At 38.9% G+C, this 19,900-nt stretch overlaps 2 protein-coding genes across 2 annotated transcripts in view; one reads left to right on the top strand and one right to left on the bottom strand.

The window, feature by feature from the left end:
* LOC145991894 (uncharacterized) overlaps positions 1-19,900 on the top strand; it is a 499,455-nt gene that overhangs the window by 206,521 nt on the left and 273,034 nt on the right. The window contains exon 4 of the mRNA XM_083127928.1: positions 10,744-10,786. Within this exon, the coding sequence (XP_082984054.1) occupies positions 10,744-10,786 (43 nt within the window). The remainder of the gene's footprint in view (positions 1-10,743; positions 10,787-19,900) is intronic.
* dnt (tyrosine-protein kinase Dnt) overlaps positions 15,444-19,900 on the bottom strand; it is a 150,281-nt gene continuing 145,824 nt past the window's right edge. The window contains exons 10-11 of the mRNA XM_083127283.1: positions 18,650-18,786; positions 15,444-17,306 (exon numbers count right to left, since the gene is read on the bottom strand). Of these exons, the coding sequence (XP_082983409.1) occupies positions 17,195-17,306; positions 18,650-18,786 (249 nt within the window). The 3' untranslated portion in view covers positions 15,444-17,194. The remainder of the gene's footprint in view (positions 17,307-18,649; positions 18,787-19,900) is intronic.

The following is a 19,900-nucleotide window of genomic DNA, read 5'->3' as shown; positions in this document are numbered from 1 at the left end:
TGGGTCATGAACGGACAACCATTCTGAGAATTTCTTCAAGTCTCTATCGTCTCGAGATGAACGGGAGGGTCTTACCTCGACATGCTGTTCAGATGACACGAACTGTTTCCCACAAAAGTCCTCTGGAACTTCTGTTACCTTAACAGTGATTGGGAATGACAGAATCCATATCGCTAACGTAGAGTCTGTTAATCCACGGCCCCCAGAAATTTTCATGGATTTCATTAAAGATTGTTCGATAACCAGATCAGTTGGAACCCCGCTCCAGAAAGTCTCTTTTCTGCGAATTGTGAAGTATCCTTGGGTTGTTAATTTATTGTAATCCTCTTTCTTTCATAGTTGCCTCTAAAGTTTCCATCTGCTGAATATAGTGATGGGCACATTTTGCATAGAAATGATGGCCAGCTGCGTGATAATACGGGAGCATTGATTTAATAGCATGCAAGTGAAGTTTCCAATCTCCTGTCCGATCTGCATGGATAAACAGCAGTACGATCCTGACCTGCTCAATGTACTGTATCCAGAGTTTCCATGTTCGAGAAAAGTCACCTTCTTCGATTTCCTCGATATAGTTTGTCACGTGTCGAATAGTTTCATTTTCCTGCAAAACTTGGATATTGTTTTCTCCATCCAGACATTGTTGAATAAGATCGCGTATCTCAGATTTTGTGATATCGTCAATGGGTTGTAAATGTCTCTGCAACTGCTGGTATAGGGCGAGCAGGATCAAGAAGTGAGCTCTCAATGATCTTGAGTAAGGATGGCCATTCAGCATTTTAACTACTGTTGTCTTGTCGTACAGCATACCCCAAAGTTACTCTATACCACTTCCTGACATAATGTACCCGATCGTGCCCAGAAATGACGTAAGTAAATGAAAACCTCCTAAGCGCACTACAACTTTGGACAATTCAGAAGTTTCTTCAGCTGCAGATACAATTTCAACAGCTTTCTAGTATAATGGCTGGTCGAATGTCACAACACAGGTGCTCTGCCCAATTTTCTTGCACTCTTTCACTGCATACAGCAGAGTAGAATAGATAGTATTGATATATGACGCTACATTATTGAAGAAAGGCAAAGGAACTACACTGCTTATATCAAAGGGAGTGTCTCGATCCTTGTTTATAGCGTGCATAGCAGCACTCCACAGTGGATGCATGGCTATCCAAAGGTTGTTTGAGAACTCTGCCAGTCTGAATCCAGGAATTAGTGTCCCATCTGGAGGAGAGAGAGACTTGATTTCGAGTCTGGACAAACCAATGTTCTTTTTTTTTTTCATTGCACAAAAAACTTTGAAACACAATCTGTTAAATTAAATATCTGAGATAATTGTTATCCCATCTGAACGAGCTTTTTTTAAAAAATTGTAGGTAATGATTAGCTCATTAAAACTATTTCTTAATCGATAAGGAGATTTTTGCATAAACTGCCAGAGTAAGGGCCAAAATTTCTACATTTTTAAGGTTTAAATGGATGTAAATTCTTCAAAATGATTGGATCCAAAACTGTTACACTTAGAGTTAAAGTTAGGTGTTTTTAGAGTTCAAATAATTTTCCACAAGTGAACTATGAACAAAATTCCGAACTACCTCGGAATTTTGGTCATACTACCTCATATCGCCTGGCCGCCATCTTTGTCCGCCATTTTGAGGATGACTCACACATGCGATTGTCCGCGACTTATAGCAAGTTATTCCAAATAACTTGAAAATCAAATCCTGAAATGTTTAGTTTTATATAAATTATTTGAGCTCAGAACCCTTTATGTACTGGGCTATAATAGTAGTAGACCTTGAAGTTTTGAGATCTCGACGATTTCTGTGTTTCCAAGACTAATGGAAATTTAGAGCTTGGATAAGGGAAATTATGCCCTCATATTGTGGCAACACTACCTTGAAACGAAACGAGAGACTTTTCAAGGGGGCGTTAAGTGTTTTTTTCAACAATGGGGGTACCAACGAAGAACGCACGCCACAGCTTAGCATGAAGGGTGGGTTCTTTTGACCCCCTGCGAACATTCACACAGTGTCCACCAGGACTTCAACCAGCTTCCGTCCCTTTTTTTGGGGCCCACAATAATAATAACCGGATCGTTGATGTTCGGAAATGATCGGCCATGTCCGGATCGGGGGAAAAACGGGCCATTCTTGCACGCTAGAACGGTTTCAAGCTGCTCCACAACAATGGGAAGAAACGCAGGCGTTCTTATCGCATTCAGCCACTCTGTTACTGCCTCCGAGGCCTCGGATGAGTAATTCCCCGGGGGTTGGGGCGGCCCTGCCCCCTCGGTTGCGTCCTAAATGAGAGGATTGCGTGGTTTATGCGACGATCTGTATCTTGGTGTATACGTTTCTGGCTTAAGTACCAGGCAGGCATTAACCGTTTTGACGTTTAGAGCAGGGTGTAGTCTTTGAGTAACGCAGGAACAAAGAAATTATATTGATTGGTTAATCACTTGTTCTGTGGGGGGGTTGTTTGTTGGTAATAATACTGACGGTAACCCACTAACTAGCACATAATGAGCGCCAAACAACACTTAAAGCCAATGCTGCGGGCTCGAATCTATGATCCACTCCCTAATCCAGTGGCATGAGCCACCTTTCCCCAAAGTGGTCAAAGCACCCTTCCCAAGCTAGGAATTTCCACTTCGAACGCTGGGGAGCAGAGTAAGATTGCATATCTTCATAAAAACTCATATGTTACATTGTATTGTTATTATTGTTTTTTAATCTTCGCGTTGTTATATCAAGTTCAAACTTGAGTCCACTATTGAAACGGAAACTGGATTGCTTCCTTTCCATAAACATCTGTCACTTTGTGGATGAACGGTTCTTTGTCCCCTTGTACTTTTTCACGATGCACAGAGACCATTTATTCTCCTGTCTCTCATGTTACAGTTTCACTGTTCGAATCATGTGAAGTTTTTCCTGATTGTATCTGAGGGAGGCAAGTTTACCCTCTGCGGGCATGTGCACTGAGGATTGAACCCGATACCTCTTGATTAAAGGCAATAACGTTATCCGTGCTGCTGGAAGAACATTTCGGTCGAGAGCCAAATAGTTCGTACGGACGACGCTAGACAGCGTACAGAATTGAGAGCTTCTTCGCTCGAGCGAATAACGCTTGAACAGGCAAAACGAGCGGTATACGCTCGAAGCCCAGTAGTACAACCGTAATTTGTCTGCGGAAGTGGGCCCTCAAATATGGACCGTGAAATGAAAGACGCAGTGAAATTGAAACGTAAGTAAACATAGTAATTATCTCCATGTCCATGTTTAGTCTATCGAACTAATCCAGAGATAGCTATACGAAAATGAAAAAGATGATTGTGGGCTGAAACTGCCAGGACCGATATTTTACATACGATTATTGTCACATTAAAATGACATTCCATTGTAAACCCTCGAGGTTGGGACACGAGTACGATCAAGCCAAAGTGGTTCCATGCACTACTCTACAGGGTGTATCAGAAGTCCCTTACCACCCCTTGTAAAATCCGCAGTGATGTATTTTCATGGAATTTGATATGGGCGATACAAAATAGGCCTAGGGGGACACCTTTTGGAGTGTGTCACGGGGACGGCCGCCATCTTGGTTCCGCCATCTTGAATTCAACTTTTTTTATGGTCATGTGATACATGACCATAGGCTAGAATTTCGTCAGGATGCCAAATCTGAAATCAGATTTCATGTAACTTCATTTAAGTTAGTAAGCCAACGGAGAGGCTCTACTAACACCAGTAGTAGGAAAATAGCACAGAAATAGGTGACCCAGTACTAAAAGCAGGAAAAGGACACTGACAGTGGAGATACACTAGAGAAATTGGCGCTAAAATCAGGTTAAATATCGCTAAAATTAGGGAAATAGCATAGAGTACAGGAAGGGAACGCTACAAGGAAGAAAATGTGTACGAAAAGTGGGGGAAAAGTACTACGAATGTGAAAATAACGGCACTTATAATGTATCCCAAGATTAAACCAATTCCGAAAATGGCTGCTTCTCGAATTTCCGCCAGGCATCAGGTAGGCTCGAGGTTCTCCCAGGGGCGTCCCGATTATCCACTTAACAGATTAAAACAGGAGCCGCTGAGGAGGCTCTACTATTTCCGTAATTGAAACAAGGAACTGAAAATTCTCCTCGGGTGACGCTGCAGGAATTTACCGTTTCATCCAGCCTGATGAAAATTCATTAATCTTGATCAACGAACGTCCGTCACCGAGAATAATGGAGCTTAAGGTTTCTTTTGTTCCTTGTCTTGTGATCAATTCCGCCATCTGACGAGCGAAATTGGAAATGATGAAGCAGAAGGATCCGGTGGCATCTCGTACTGACCTACTCGTTTGATACATTCGTCATTTGTCTTACAAATGGATAGTGCTGCATGGACCAAACCACACAGTAGTTATTCACGTCAGAGTTTGTTGTAAGATCACTTAATACTCAGATATGCTAATCGGGGCTGGGCCTACAGTTTAAAGTAGGAACTGAGCCACTGTGAAATGTGTCCAGAAACGAGGATCGAAGCAGGAATCCTTTGATTTTGATTGCAACGGCGACACCATCGGGGAAGCCCTTTCGATATTCGTTCTGGACATCCATGAATATCTAGAAGATATCCATTGGGTGTCCACTAGATATCTGTTCTCCCGTTCAAAAGATATCCGCTGGACATCCATTGAATGTAGATACCCACTGGATATCTATTTGCCCGTTCAGAGAAGATATCCGCTGGACATCCATTGAATGTAGATACCCACTGGATATCTATTTGCCCGTTCAGAAGATATTCGCTGGACATCCATTGAATGTAGATACCCACTAGATATCTATTTGCCCGTTCAGAGAAGATATCCGCTGGACATCCATTGAATGTGGATACCCACTGGATATCTATTTGCCCGTTCAGAGAAGATATCCGCTGGACATCCATTGAATGTGGATACCCACTGGATATCTATTTGTCCGTTCAGAAGATATCCGCTAGATATCCATTGAATGTGGGTACCCACTGGATATCTATTTGCCCGTTCAGAGAAGATATCCGCTGGACATCCATTGAATGTAGATACCCACTGGATATCTATTTGCCCGTTCAGAAGATATTCGCTGGACATCCATTGAATGTAGATACCCACTAGATATCTATTTGCCCGTTCAGAGAAGATATCCGCTGGACATCCATTGAATGTGGATACCCACTGGATATCTATTTGTCCGTTCAGAAGATATCCGCTAGATATCCATTGAATGTGGGTACCCACTGGATATCTATTTGCCCGTTCAGAGAAGATATCCGCTGGACATCCATTGAATGTAGATACCCACTGGATATCTATTTGCCCGTTCAGAAGATATTCGCTGGACATCCATTGAATGTAGATACCCACTAGATATCTATTTGCCCGTTCAGAGAAGATATCCGCTGGACATCCATTGAATGTGGATACCCACTGGATATCTATTTGTCCGTTCAGAAGATATCCGCTAGATATCCATTGAATGTGGGTACCCACTGGATATCTATTTGCCCGTTCAGAGAAGATATCCGCTGGACATCCATCGAATGTGGATACCCACTGGACATATATTTGCCCGTTCAGAAGATATCTGTTGGACATCCATTTAATGTGGATACCCACTGGATATCTATTTACTCGTTCAAGAGATGTCCGTAGAGTATTCATCAAGAATATGTGTTAAATGTTTGGGAGAGACAAGGAAACATCATCCATCCAATTGAGGTCTGTTAGTACTCGAACTTAGGCAGGACATGGGTGCTCTTTGTGAATGTGAATTTTATAATTTTAATCTGATTACCATTTCATCCCATCTACGCGATTAGCCAAAAATTTCAGAAAAAGGAAGTAGAATGAAACAAATCACCAAACAGGACTCGAGCTTGGAACTTTTGGAAGCTCGAACTTCGGTCGCTGGACTTAATTTCGTCTCTTGATTATAACACTAAAGTAATCGCAACTATTTAATGGTGGTAGTGGCACACAGAAAAACCAAGTGTTTCAATAAAGAAAACATATTTGGTTAATCTTCTTGGTAACCTTAAACAAAACAAAATTGTAATTTTAACGAAATGTGCATGACTTCTAAAAAGCATTTGGTAATGTGAGAATTGTCGCATATTAAAAAAAAGAGAGAGATTTGGTTACCAGAAACTATTTCTTGTCCCAAACAAACTTCTTTCTCTGTGTAAGTGAATTGTCCTGAATTCAAAATGTCCTCAGTATCTCTTCACGCTAACTGCTGAACCACGCGTTAATTTCTTGATCACCTTTCAATCTGCAGTTACGGCTAACCTACCGGTACGAATAAAAAGTTGTGAACTAAAATGATAGAAAATTATATTTCTTTCTTATAAGGGATAGACGACATTTCGAGCATGTTTTCAAGAACTACCTTAAACTCCTAATAGTCCCCTCCCCGGCCCCCGCCGTCATGGATCAATTTCTAATCGTTACATTTCATTCAGTTCTCACAATCGTCCGCGTATGCTGCATGCGTGTCATGAATATTATATGTCTTCGCCTCCATTAAGACACCCCTCACTTGCAGTGTTGCCAACTTGCAGGCTAATGGATTTTTTATCACATGGAAGATAATTCCATACTGCTGAAGAACCAGGAACACTGTATCCAACTCGCGTTAAAGTAGTCGTCAGTATGAATAATAATGATATTAATAATAATAGTTCAAGTGTTAGGCACGTATCCAGAGGGGGGCTTAGGGGGGCTTGAGCCCCCTCCGAAAGTTTTAGGTTTACACTAGATAAAATGAGGTTTTTGGTTTCTTGTGGTGTGAAATAAAATAATGTGACAATAATTTAAGGAGAGAAATAATTATCAAGGCAAGACGGAGAATGTTCCGTAACCCTGTTACTGATAATAGCACGTATCCAAGTTGGGGCACAGGGGGCTCGACCCTCTCCCCAGGAAATTTTTCAGTTTACGTTAGATAAAATTAGGTTTTTGGCTTCTTGAATAATGTGAAGATAATGTAAGGAGAGAAATAATTATCGAGGCAAGACTGAGCATGTTTTATTCCCCTGTTATTGTTAATAGCACGTATCCAAGGTGGGGATGAGGTGGCTCGAGCCCCCCTCAGGAAATTTTTCAATTTACACTAGATAAAATTAGATTTTTGGCGTCTTGAATAATGTGAAGATAATACATTTATAAATCTGAGAGAAATAATTATCGAAACAAGACGGAGAGTGTTCTATAACCTTATTACTGTCAATAGCACGCATCCAAGGTGGGAATCAGGAGCCTCGAGCCCCCTTCAGGATTTTTTTCTGTTTACACTAGATAAAATTAGGATTTTGGCTTCTTGAATAATGTGATGATAATTTGGGAGAAATAATTATCGAGACAAGACGGAGAATGTTCTATAACCCTGTTATTGTTAATAGCACGTATCCAAGGTGGGGTTGAGGTGGCTCGAGCCCCCCCCCCCAGTGAAATTTTTATTTTACACTAGATAAAATTAGGTTTTTGGCTTTTTGAATAATGTGACGATGATTTAAGGAGATAGACAATTATCGAGGCAAGACGGAGAATGTTCTATAACCCTGTTGTTGATAATATTGCACGTAAACTTTTTTTGCACTTTCGGTGTTGTCGCAGCGCACTTGAGCACTATGTAGAGACTTGTCAGCATTTGGAAGCTGCACAACAAAGGTAGCGCCACACGTAGGGCGATTCGTTGTAATTTCTAATCTCTGGAAGGCGGGAGAGGGTACGTTCTTGAATGAGAGAATGAGTCAACTACTGGCAATATTAACGAATCGTTTTATCCGCGGAACGTTCTAGAATATAATGAGGATATAAATACGCAGATTCAATTTTTCGGTTGATCTGTACAAAGAATCGGTTAATGAGATTTCAGAGGTAAGTGTGACAATTCATACAGTCGATTGGTGATCAGATCAGTCAGCGTCCTCTGGTTGCTTTATAAGATATAGTGATTCGAAAATGAAGACATTGACGACAGCAGAACTTCCGGGGCCTCAGTGTAGTGCTAGTTCGGTTCGAGGGCCGAAGAGATCAAGGCCTCTCTCTCTCTCTCTCTCTCTCTCTTTGCCAGAACTAAATTTCGTATATGCAGTCCGAGAATTTCATGGTATAAAAAATACTTTTGTTTAAACCTACTGGGTTCGAAACACATTCAAACACTTAACTACCATAAAGAGACAGCCGAAAATTTTATGAATGTCGAGAAGAGAAAGCAAGATGTTTCATATGTAGACATTTTAGGTGGAAATTGCAGGCTCTACCAGGACCCAAATCAGGGCTCTACCAACTGAGCCACCTAGCCAGCCTTGACTTCAACCGATTATTCGTTAAAATGTCTACATAGTACATGTCCTGTGTATATCAAATCGTAAGGTGTTGCCTGTATAGTGAACAAGCACAGAAAATATAGGAGAGAGAAGAAAACTGAGGAGTATTCCCACCGGTTGAGGAGATTTTTTTCTTCTGTGGTCAACAAGAGCTACTACTTTGAGGTGACAATGACAGTGGCCTAATAAGGGAGATTTCACACCGTGTCGCCTGAAGATTAGGTTTGTGCGGCCTTTTGTGTCGCTACGGTGTGAAACGTTGTTGTTGATTGGCCCATTCCAATCGACATGTATCGCGTGTCCCTTCGGTCTGAAACCTTCCTAAGTCTTGAAAATCCAAGTCACAAGGATGGAAAATTAGGGCCTTGTTAAGGTTAGGTGTGAAAGCAGGCAGACGACAGCACCCTAAAGAATTATATCGAAACCTGCAGGAAAAACGCATCTTACTTCAATCTCCAATACGGAATGATAAAAACTTCTGGTTAGTTGATTTTAAAAAATGTGTCCGAGATAAAGAGAGGCGTGCCCAGGATTTTCGGAAGGGAGAGGGGTTACGCATACTATTTTTGGTGGTCAGTCCTGATTTTGCCATTTTTTTCCTGTCTTTGACGTTCCTCTTTTTTTTTTTTAAGGGAATACTGGGGCAAATGGGGTTATGACCTCACCAACCCTTCCTTGGGCACGTCACTGGAGATAAATGAGTAAGCATTTGATCATACTGGGAGACGAAACATTAGATGTGTCGGGAACGGAAGGGTTTTCACTGTGCATTAATTGTTTCGTGATCCACCTGTATTCGAGAAGACTTCCTTTGTTTCGTGCCGATATATAACAAGACACCGGAAGCTGTGACAGGCATTTTTGAACACTTGTGAGTGCTAAGGCCTGAATCTGAACAATTTGGTGGGTTTCGGCTTTTATAAGAGCTGCAAACAAGGGAGGACAAGACACATTAGTGGTGTTCAGGCTCGAATCAGAGAGAAATATTCGAGAGCTGTCTGCATCCAGTTCGCAGCCCACAATTTGAATCTCGCGTTGTCGAGTGGATTGTCCATCCCGTGCATGTGTAACAGCTTCGTAAAAACACTCAAAGACACCATAGATGTTTTTATGCCTGATGAGAAGAAATGGACAAACACACATACTGAGATGGTTCCGGCACACAATGTTAATGCATGGAAACAGAGGAGTCGAGTGATAAAAAATATTTCGATTTCACGTTCTGATTAAAATGACAGCCTTACAGTGGCGACGATTTAAGGGATAATTACTCCCCATTTTTTATTTTCTTGCCTCAACATTATTGCCTCTTAATGTTAAGCCTTGTCTACCAAGAGAAAGTAAACTTTCCTTGCAACGCCCTCCGCACCCCCCCCTCCCGTTTTGGAACCCAATTGCCACCACTGGTCTTTAACATACAATTGTGAGGTTCTTACTATACCCCTTAAAAAATGGTGTTGAGCCCCCCCCCCCGAAAGGAATTCCTGGATACGTGCCTGGATAAGGATATAATGTAACGAGCAAGACATTTGTGTTTCATTACATTTCAATGCCGGATTGATTGTCGAATTTTTATCTCGACACCGAAGTTCCCGGGTTCTAATCCCGGTCTGGTGTTCTTTGTGAGTGTCCCTTCATCAGTTGCATAATATCATCACTCATCCTCGACTTCACGTTTAGCCAAAAGTGGCAGAAAAGCGAAGTACATTAACCAAATCAACGAGACCTGTTTCGAGAGCTCTAACACTACAAAGATGCTAGATAATTCTCATGTTCCATTCGGATATTAAATAAACTATATTAATGTTATTTAAGAAATATTCACTAGCTATTTCCCAAGATATTTGCCACCTTATGTACAAAAACATTTATTTTTGAATTACTTCTTTGTTGTACGTACGTTGACATAACTGCGCTTACCACTCAATACAGTATATTACTCACAGTAATTTCCCTTGCATCTTACCACTAAACATATTAATTGTAATTATAATATAATGCTTTTAACGTGAACTGTGTAAAATTATACAGTGTATAATGAATTGTTTGGCATTGTCCATTGCGTATCAACTTCATTGTGCTTGAAGAATTTTACGAATGTACGTAAGCAATAACATAATCTAGTCGATTCTGTCTTATGATTGATATATGCCAAAGCATGTTTCGTAATAATAAATGTAACTCTGTTCACAACATTTTAAACAGAATTTATTACATAATTGTTAATTATATTTTGTTGCTTCTGATAAAGTATCTTGTTGCTGCGCCTATAGATCATGTTTCGACCTAGCATTAATAATAATAACAATAGACGAAAAGTAGTGAAGAAGTTAAATTCTCTAATATTTTCCCAAAACTGTTATTCATTATATATTTTTTTGTTCAGTTGCAGATGTGGTGGTGACAAGATCATTCTTCTTCTTCGGGAGGTAAGTAGTGCTATTTTCAAAATTTCTACCGATAACTAGGGACTCTAAAATTTAAAATTATACTTCTTGTAGTTTATTTGGCCGTTATATGTAAACATATAAGCTGAAGTTAAAAAGATGACCAATTCTCGCATTTTTTTTGTTTATATACTATAGAAATTTGCCGTACAACGTTAAATTATCGATAATTCTTGCAATTACCTTATTTTACATAGCTTCTCTTTCTCGCTCTGCTAATCGCGACAATGAAGATGAATGATGAAAAGTTTTTTTATGGGAAGACAAAAAAAAAGCGAATCAATACAAACCGTACGATAGAGAACACATGAATAAGGAAAATGCAGATGATACGTTTCCTTTTTAATTTACTTCATCAGGTTATCTTATTGTGTTTTGTTGGAGTGTTTCTTCACTGAACAATGTTGATTACTTTGTTTTCGTTCACGGTTTTCATGTATCTTTGAAAAACTATGAACATTACTAAGGATCTATCTTTCAGGGAAACAATGATCTCGGAGATGGAAACACTGCTTCCGAGAAGCAGAAGCGTGTGGACAGTGTGACTCATTCCTCCAATTTAATTCAATTGAATTGTTCCCTTCTCTGCAGCTACGTTCCAAGTCACATGGGGCTTCCAGTGCGTGCTTTACGCGTGAGAGTTGTGTTAATCGTCCGTTTCCCATTGCTCTTTCTGCAGCTTGATCGAATTTCTCGATTCTTTTTAAATGAGCAGAAACGTTTTTTGTGGACATAATGGCATGGAGCAAGGTGAAATACACGTAGGCGAATCTGTGCACATGACAACATAAAACTGTCATAATTATCGAAACATTTTTCTTAAGAATAGTAAGGGGATCGATCCGTGGGACATTATTTAATCATATTCGTTGATTATCTTGAATGGATCCTCCTGTATACATTCCACCTTGGCTAGATTGAGATCTAACAATAATTAAGTAGTAAGGATGAGACGCTTGTGTCTGGAGTGGCAAATGCGAAACTAGCGCCGCGAAACGGATGGAATAGCAGGCGCAAAAACCGTCGACAGTGAAAAAGTCCTGCCCTAGTTAGGTTTTACGATAAGCCTGCAGTGAACAGCTCGAAAAATGACTGCACAATTTCAAATAATTACATGTTGTTATGATTTTGGGTCGATTTACGGAGTTCATTGCAAGTTCTTCACTGGAGCAGGTACTTTTCTTTGTCTTAAGTCGTGCGACATCGACAATGGATCTGGAAGATCGTAGAGGGGGTGCATAAATATTACCCGACAAATTGTCCATCATTATTTGTATTTACTTTTTTCACTTACATCCTATTGTACAGTGGGATCCATGAGTATTGCCCTGCAAATTGTCCATGACTATTTTGATTAATTTTTCTCTTACATCCTACGTGTTTTTAAGCAATGGATTTTTATGTATGCTGGTGCAGAAGTTGTCAACAGCTTGTTATGAGTTTTCTTTTAATTCTTGAAGCTCTTATTGGGTCAAATAAAGTGCACGAACACGGTGATGGACAATTTGCACGGTAATACTCATGGATCCCACTGTACAGGCAATGGGAAATATATTAGTAGGCAAATTGTCCATCGCTATTTTCATTATTTCTTATTCTACATCTGTGTTGTTTTAGGGAATGGAATTCTCGGGATTTGAGGCAGATGCTGCCCTCTACTTATTGGCATTTTATTTCAAACAATCACATTGGAAAACGGACTGAATGAAAACAGTGATTGATGGATATTTCGCTTAGAATTAGGATCTACTTTTGACGTTGGGTGTACTGATATATTCTGGGCTCCAAAGTTTTGAACTTAAAAACTGAGCAAAATAAAGTTAATGAACATGGCAAGGGACAATTTGCATGAGAATATTTATGCATCTCTCTCTAGTGAATTGAATTGTCCCGCTTCAAAGACATATACACATTCCAACGATATATCTGTGGTATTACACTCGTTGAAGTGACGTCAGGGCTTGCGTCACTTCTCACCTGATAAAGAACGTATTCATTTTTCTTTCGTTCCGAAAATTATTAAATAAACTATTTCGAAACTATGGTCTCACAATTTTGATAATCATGGTAAATGATAAACAGTGCCATATGAAGTGGTATCTATTTTACAAGGATGGGAGTCGTTTTTAAATGTTTCATAGGGGAGATCGCCTTTATTATTATGTAAATTGAAGAATTACTGTCAAGTTTTCGACGTTGAAGAATAACAATAGCGGATGATTTGTTTTAATTGTAATGCTATTTTTAGTCACTCCCGCTCCTTACAAATAGGTGCCAATATTCAAGATTACTATGTGCTCAAATCGGTTAATCGGGACTGGATCTATAGTTTAAAGTGGGATCCGAACCACAGTGCCTTCAGGTTTTACATAAATATCATACTGTAAATCGGAACCAAGCTGAATTCCATGTTCTCGAGATTAAATTATTGTTTTGCAAAAATAGGGATCCAGGGCTGGAATAGATGATTATTATTATGTCGTCATAATAATTCCTCCCATTTCTATGGCAAACTGAACTGAATTGATTACACGGCGACTGTATTACCACACTAATCCATCGAGGATTGCGGCAATATTGTTGTTCCGGGAATTAAAAAATGGTGGATGCAATTTTCTTTAAAGGAAATATGGGTAAATGGGGTAATATAGACCCTCTTCCTCAGGCACATCGTGAAGCAGCTCGCTCGACTTGCAGACATATCTAGTGGTTTGTGAAAGAGATTTTATTCGAACCCTTCACCCAAGCAGGAGCATGCGTAGTCGTATCGTAAACAAGGTAGGTAGTGATGCTGCTACAACCTTTTCAAGCATTCCCATTGGATGCTAGCTTTCTGGGGTAGTAAATAATCTGTGGTGTTTAGGTTAGGCTTGTTGTAGCAGCAGCAATACCGACCTATAAACAAACAGGAAATCCTAAAATCGCTTCCACAAAGTCAAACCCTCTCTTTTTCGTAACCTTTCGATCTTTTCCCCCTGGTTCCTCCCCTCCTTCCTTCCAATCCTTGATCGTCTTTTGTTTCCTCGCCCCTACAGCTTTTCCCCTACCTTCCAGAGACATTTATGTACGACAGAGACACATCCCATCTGGTGAATTACTGCGGTGCCGAGCTGCCTGCAAATCAGGCTTCCCAGCTCGTGGACTTTCCAATACAGAGGGTATGGAGAAATGAGTATCGTTGCGTGAGCATAATAATGTAATTTAAATTAGCATTCATGACTTGTAAGGGGAAATGTAAACTGCATATTAAGATGTTGGATTTTAAAGAACATTTTCTATACTATACTCTGTCCCAGCTAACTGTAGAGCAGGCAAACGAAATAAAGTGTTTGCGCAAGTAGTGACGGGAGATAGCTCCACCAATGAACACGTGAGAGGAACGGAATTGGGTGGGGGGAAGGCAGTGTGTACTCCCTCGCTTCTCTGACGCTATGCGCTGCCTTGCTCCACAGTTAACTGAGACAGGGTATAGAAGGCAATAATAACTTTCAATCGATAAAGTTTATTTTACGTTTGTTTTTCTAATTGTGAGTGCAAATTTCTCCAACATAATAAACACGTGGCGTAACAGTCCTTGAGGGTCAGGACTTCCGGTCTGTCCCACATGGCTCAGCAGACTGGGCGTGCGTCCAACCAGTTACAGGCTGACTTATGGTCAGCACGACGAACCCCCAGTCATTGTAGGTTTCTATGGCCGGGTCACGCTACTCATTCGTAGCTCCCCAATTTCCTCACGATGATGGGAGGCCATCGGTCCCACACACAGGCCGAAATCGCACGAGGAAAGTTATGCTTTCCCAGAGAAACGAACTAGCGCGGTTCCCGTAACCTTAGCCTGACGTCTTAGACCATATCGCCACAGTGGGAAACGGTACACATAGATTGTATTTCCGTTTTACTGCATTGTCAAATACCCAGCATACTCAAAAGATTCTGACCTTTCTGATAAGCTTTGCTTTCCTTCATCTGGGGAGCTGAATGTTCTCATTAGCTGATTTTCTAAAAGACTTGGACTCTTTTCGTTACCCTTTTTGATTTTTTCTCTTCACTATTAACCTGCTCATCACTTCCTTGACTTTTACTAGCATCAAAAGGTATCTTTTCTTCAATACCTTCATACTCAGATCTATCAACACCACTTGCTGTCTATTCTCGTTGATAATGCTCTTATCATCACTCTCCTTATAGAGTGAATTTTCAAAATTCACTTTTTTCCCGAATTAATACCTTTTTAAAATCTCGATTCAACTCTTGTTATTATCACCTTTTTATAAAACCTCATTTCTAATAAGTTTTCTTAAAACCACCATTCAACTTCTTCTTCTAAGGGTTTTAAAAATCCCTATTCCTCTCTTCTATCGCCTTTCAACAAGCCCCTGTATATTTTAAAAATCCCTATTTCACTTCTTTAGTGTTGCTGAAAATACCTTCTTTCCTTGCCCTAGTCCTGAGACACACTACAAGTTCGAGAAGTTATTCACATTGATTACAGTAAACTCTTTTAGCATTACTTTCTCTCATTCTCTCAAGACCCCAGTTGTGGCAAACTTTTTAAATCCAGACACCAGATGGAGTTAGACACTTCCCAGGGTAAATAAAGGCTTCAACTCGAATGAATGAAACAAGCTCATATATTCACAAGGCAGTATTTGTAATTTATTAGCTCTTTTACACAGTTGCCAAGTATTCAAAAAATCTCTTTTTTACAAACTTGGCCAATAATAAATATCAGTTATATGTACAATACTTGTATTTATGTATATGTTATATGTATAAAGAACATTCACAGTATAAATGTACAAGCATTTACAAACACATTTTTGTGTACAAAAAAGCCATTTTTTCTATACAAATAAAAGTTTCTTTTTGAGTCACCATCCTAACTATTCTCATAGGATATTTCAGTAACAGGCTTCTAGGAGCAAATTAATAATATCTTGTATTATTCTAAGAGACTAATTGCCAATAACTTCCAAAAGATTAATTTCTTTTCGGAACTGTAAACAGATGTCAAATTAAACCTTTGAACTTTTTGTATAGGAATGATTAGCTTATGAACCTTCACTTCTTGAGAATATAGTGTAAAGAATCTACGTAACTTTTCATGTTCTAAGATCAGTCTTATTCATTTGTTTTGCATTTATGTGAATATAAATCTTGCCACCTTGAAATAATATCTAAAAATTAATTTACGTAAATATAAAAATAAACCGTACTCTATTTTCCATTTTCAATGATTAACTATGATGAAATTTGTATAAACTGTCACATTTTTGGTATTATTTAAAGTACTGGCTGTGAGATGAAGAAATTTTATACTAGAAAGGTACCAAACAATACTGGACAATATAAATTTCTTGTCATATTTTGCCAATATATACATATATATAATAGTTCCAAGAGGTACATGAGAGTAGAAAAACTTTGTGGAAAAGAACATTTGTAAGATCGTACAGTGAGATGCATACATATTACTAAGTAAATTGTCCATTACTATTGTCATTTTTCTCTTGCATGCTACAGTCATGGACACTTCTGGGTTGTAACAACCTCCACTGAAAATCAATGGTGTCGTTGCAACCCAGAAATGTCTTTAAGGAACGTAATTGTACTGATACTCATGTGAAACGTCGTCAACTGTTCTGTGGTTCAATTCTGGAACTTTGAATTTCTTAAATAAAAGCAATGTCCATGGAATTGAACAATTTGTTTAGTAATATTTATGCATTCCACTATACCTGATATGATAGAAACAAGATTGGTAACAAAATTCGTAATAAAAAGTATGTTGTTCTTCTAGTAAATATCACGTGGGTTTAAAACAATTGAATATAAATTTGAAAAACATGTGAAGGTTGCGCAAGTGTACATTCAATTGTTTTAAAGTGTGATCAGGTATCTGAGATACAGGGAAACTGTACACTTTTTTGTTACTTTGTAAGAAATTTAAAGTACTCTTGCGTTACTGAAATGTTGAAGAAAAGTTGTACTATTACACGATTGGTTGTTCTTCCATTGTAGCTATTCATATTCACATGCGACTGGCAAGATAGTTTTGAACACATGTTATGGATTCTTGGCAAGACGAGTGAGTAGCTTCGAATAAAAGATTCCGACACTTTCTTTGTCTCATGCTGCAGGTAAAATTCTTCCTTGTCTTTCCTCATATTGTCCACCAGATGGGGAATATTGTGAAGAAAGAAACGCTAGTTCGTTAGGAAGAAGCACTTTTATAAAATTTTCATACTTGTTGCACAGATTCGCACGATTTCTTTTAGCACTTTCAAGCAGAAGTTGCTTGACTTGAACTTTTAACTTTGCCAATACAGAGTAACCTGAGCTTATCGGCAGCGTAGGGTTTGATTTTATACGTCTCTATCGCGGGCACTTTTACACATATCGTGTAAGATGCTTGTAGAATTCTTGAAGACAGGTATAGAGTTGAGTGAAGGTTGGTCGTTCTTCGGGACTTATGGCCCAGCAATATGCCATCACAGCAAATCTACAAGAAAATATAACATTATAGAATAAATGTTGATGTAGAACCATCGTCACATTCAGAGAAATAAAGGTATAATGTATAAAATAAACTAGAAGAAAACAATGACCTATTACATGATTCTCGCAGGCTATCAATCAGGTCAGTTCTGGAAAGTTTCCCAGGCTTTCGAGAGCTAACGTCACTCTCATGTTCAGGGTAGAACTGAAAATGAGCAGGAAAGCTTCAAGATTTACTTCAACTTATTACATTTGTGCAGTCCTCGTCCTTTAGAAAAGACGCTACCTCTTCGTAATGGCTGAAAGAGCCTTTCTCAGTGAATTCATATATAGGGCATTCCAGCGTTACGTGTGTGACATTTTACACACCAAATTTAAGGTTTTAGACATGAGTTTGGATTCAAATATTCATAATGTACTGGTATCATAAAATTATGAGGTACTTTGTAGTGTGTGCTAACAAATTTTAAAAAGCTTGAGTAATGATGGCATAGGCTGATTGCATGAAAAGCATTTAAAAATGTAGCAAATTTTGACTTCATTTGTCTGTGAAGCATATAGGCTGCAGATGCTAGTATCATTTATTGTTGAAATATGTAAATTATATGTATTCACAAACATCTATACATCAATGCAATCAAAAACAATAATTTCAATTTTAATTCATTTTGTTATTAACATGGAGTAGGACCACTTTTTGTGGAATACTCAATACATTGCTTTTATTTCTCTTCGAATGGCAAAATTTCAGATGTGTATGTCGTGTTTTTGCACAAACTTACGTACCATGACCATAGAAATGTTGATATTCAAAAATAAATTTCTTCATATTTTGTATGTTGGAGTGAATTAGGTTGAAGCTCAAAAAATGTCTTGTACAAATTTAACCATACACACAGAATCAGAAATGCATTCAAGAACATTTGGTGCATGGATAAATATGTAATTTTGGTTTATTGATTTAATTTATTCATTTTTCTTTGAGTCGTCATGTCCGTTCTGCGTAATTTTTACTGCAAGCGGAATAATACATATTTTGATGATTGTGTTCGTTTTCTGGTAGGCACTTGTTTACCAAACTACTTAGTAAAAGTTATAAAATTTATTAAATACCTTCTTTATTGTTATGCCCACTAAAATAATTCCAAACGTTTTTGGGTAATTCAAAGGATTTTTTTTTACTATGTACCATTTATGACAATACATAAGTATTTTTCCCCATTAGTATATAGCTATGAATGTAATTCAAGGTAATTGCGAACTTGCACAATGAAAACTTCCATGCCGTAACCAACATTCGAACCTATACATTAACTACTGTAGATGATTATGACTTAGATTACTTACAGCTCGTCGGGACAGTTGATAGGCTGCGCCAATCTGTAACCATCCCTGAGGTATGCCGCCATTTCGAAAGGGTCAATTTCGACGTAAGGCTGCTGGGCTAGCGTCGTCAGCTCCCACAGAAGAACGCCGAAGGACCACTATAATAAGAGAGGGGAAATAAATACTCGTCAAAACTAAAAACACGTAAACACGTCGGTAAATGTCTGTTATATCGGAGACACATTTCTTCATTTTTACAGAAGAAACTACTTACGGAAATGAGTTTCTGTAGTATTTTGAAAGTTCTTGGAGGTATTTTCTTACCGTAGAATGCTGCACAACAAGAAATAAGCACTTTTGATATAAAAACTTGCATTTTGTGCAAAGCGACAACATTATGCCGTTGTTTCCATTATGTACCTGCAGATGGCGCGAGCGTCGAAAGTCAATGCGGTCTCGCCAGTGTTTCCAAACGTGTCTTCTTTTTACATTTTTTTTAAGTATGCTTACCTAACCTAACCCAACCTAACCTAACCTTGCCGAAAATGGTTCGTGGGGCTATCGTGAATGGTTTTTGGGGCTATCCATCAATGGTTTGTGATGACATAATGAACACGAAAGTAGGTATTTTTCGGTTAAGAAGGTTGAAACACTGCATACCACTCCAAATCGACAAAACACAAGCACGACGCGCGATGATCCACAGCTGTGCGCGCCATATTGTATGTTCCGCAACGGAAGAATGGACCCAAAAGAATTACTCGTAATGTGAAAAATCGAAGTTATTTTCGTGTAAAAAGCATAATGACACCTTGAACTATGTTCCGCAATACACAATTGGTAAGTACGGTGAAAATATCCGATAGAAATGTGTCTCCGATATAACAGACAATTACAAACACGTCCATACACAAACTAGTACTTACATAAGCTGGAATATACCACACTACCATCGGCACTTTTTGTACACAATTATATTATGGTAGAAATTCCAAGTCTCGCTAAGCCAAAGACATACTGAGCGAGCTAGTCAACACACCCTAGAGAAGTTAAGCTACTCGTACGCCATCATGTACGGCAAGAACGTCGCAATATTAACAGTAAATACAATTTAAAAGAGAACAAAAGCTTGTTGAAAATAATCTTCAAGAGATACATTTTCCTGTTGCAGATTGGCATTTTTGCTGCTCCTACCACAGTGCAGCATGAACATCCAAGATGCATGTACAGGTGGACCCGTCGGACACATTTTCATGACGTGTAGATTGTTGG

The sequence above is a fragment of the Lepisma saccharinum genome, chromosome 8 (genome assembly GCF_977018435.1).
Source record: "Lepisma saccharinum chromosome 8, izLepSacc3.1, whole genome shotgun sequence".
NCBI lineage: Eukaryota > Metazoa > Arthropoda > Insecta > Zygentoma > Lepismatidae > Lepisma > Lepisma saccharinum.
The sequence above is the reverse complement of the archived record's forward strand: the minus strand, read 5'-3'. Positions and strand labels throughout refer to the sequence as shown.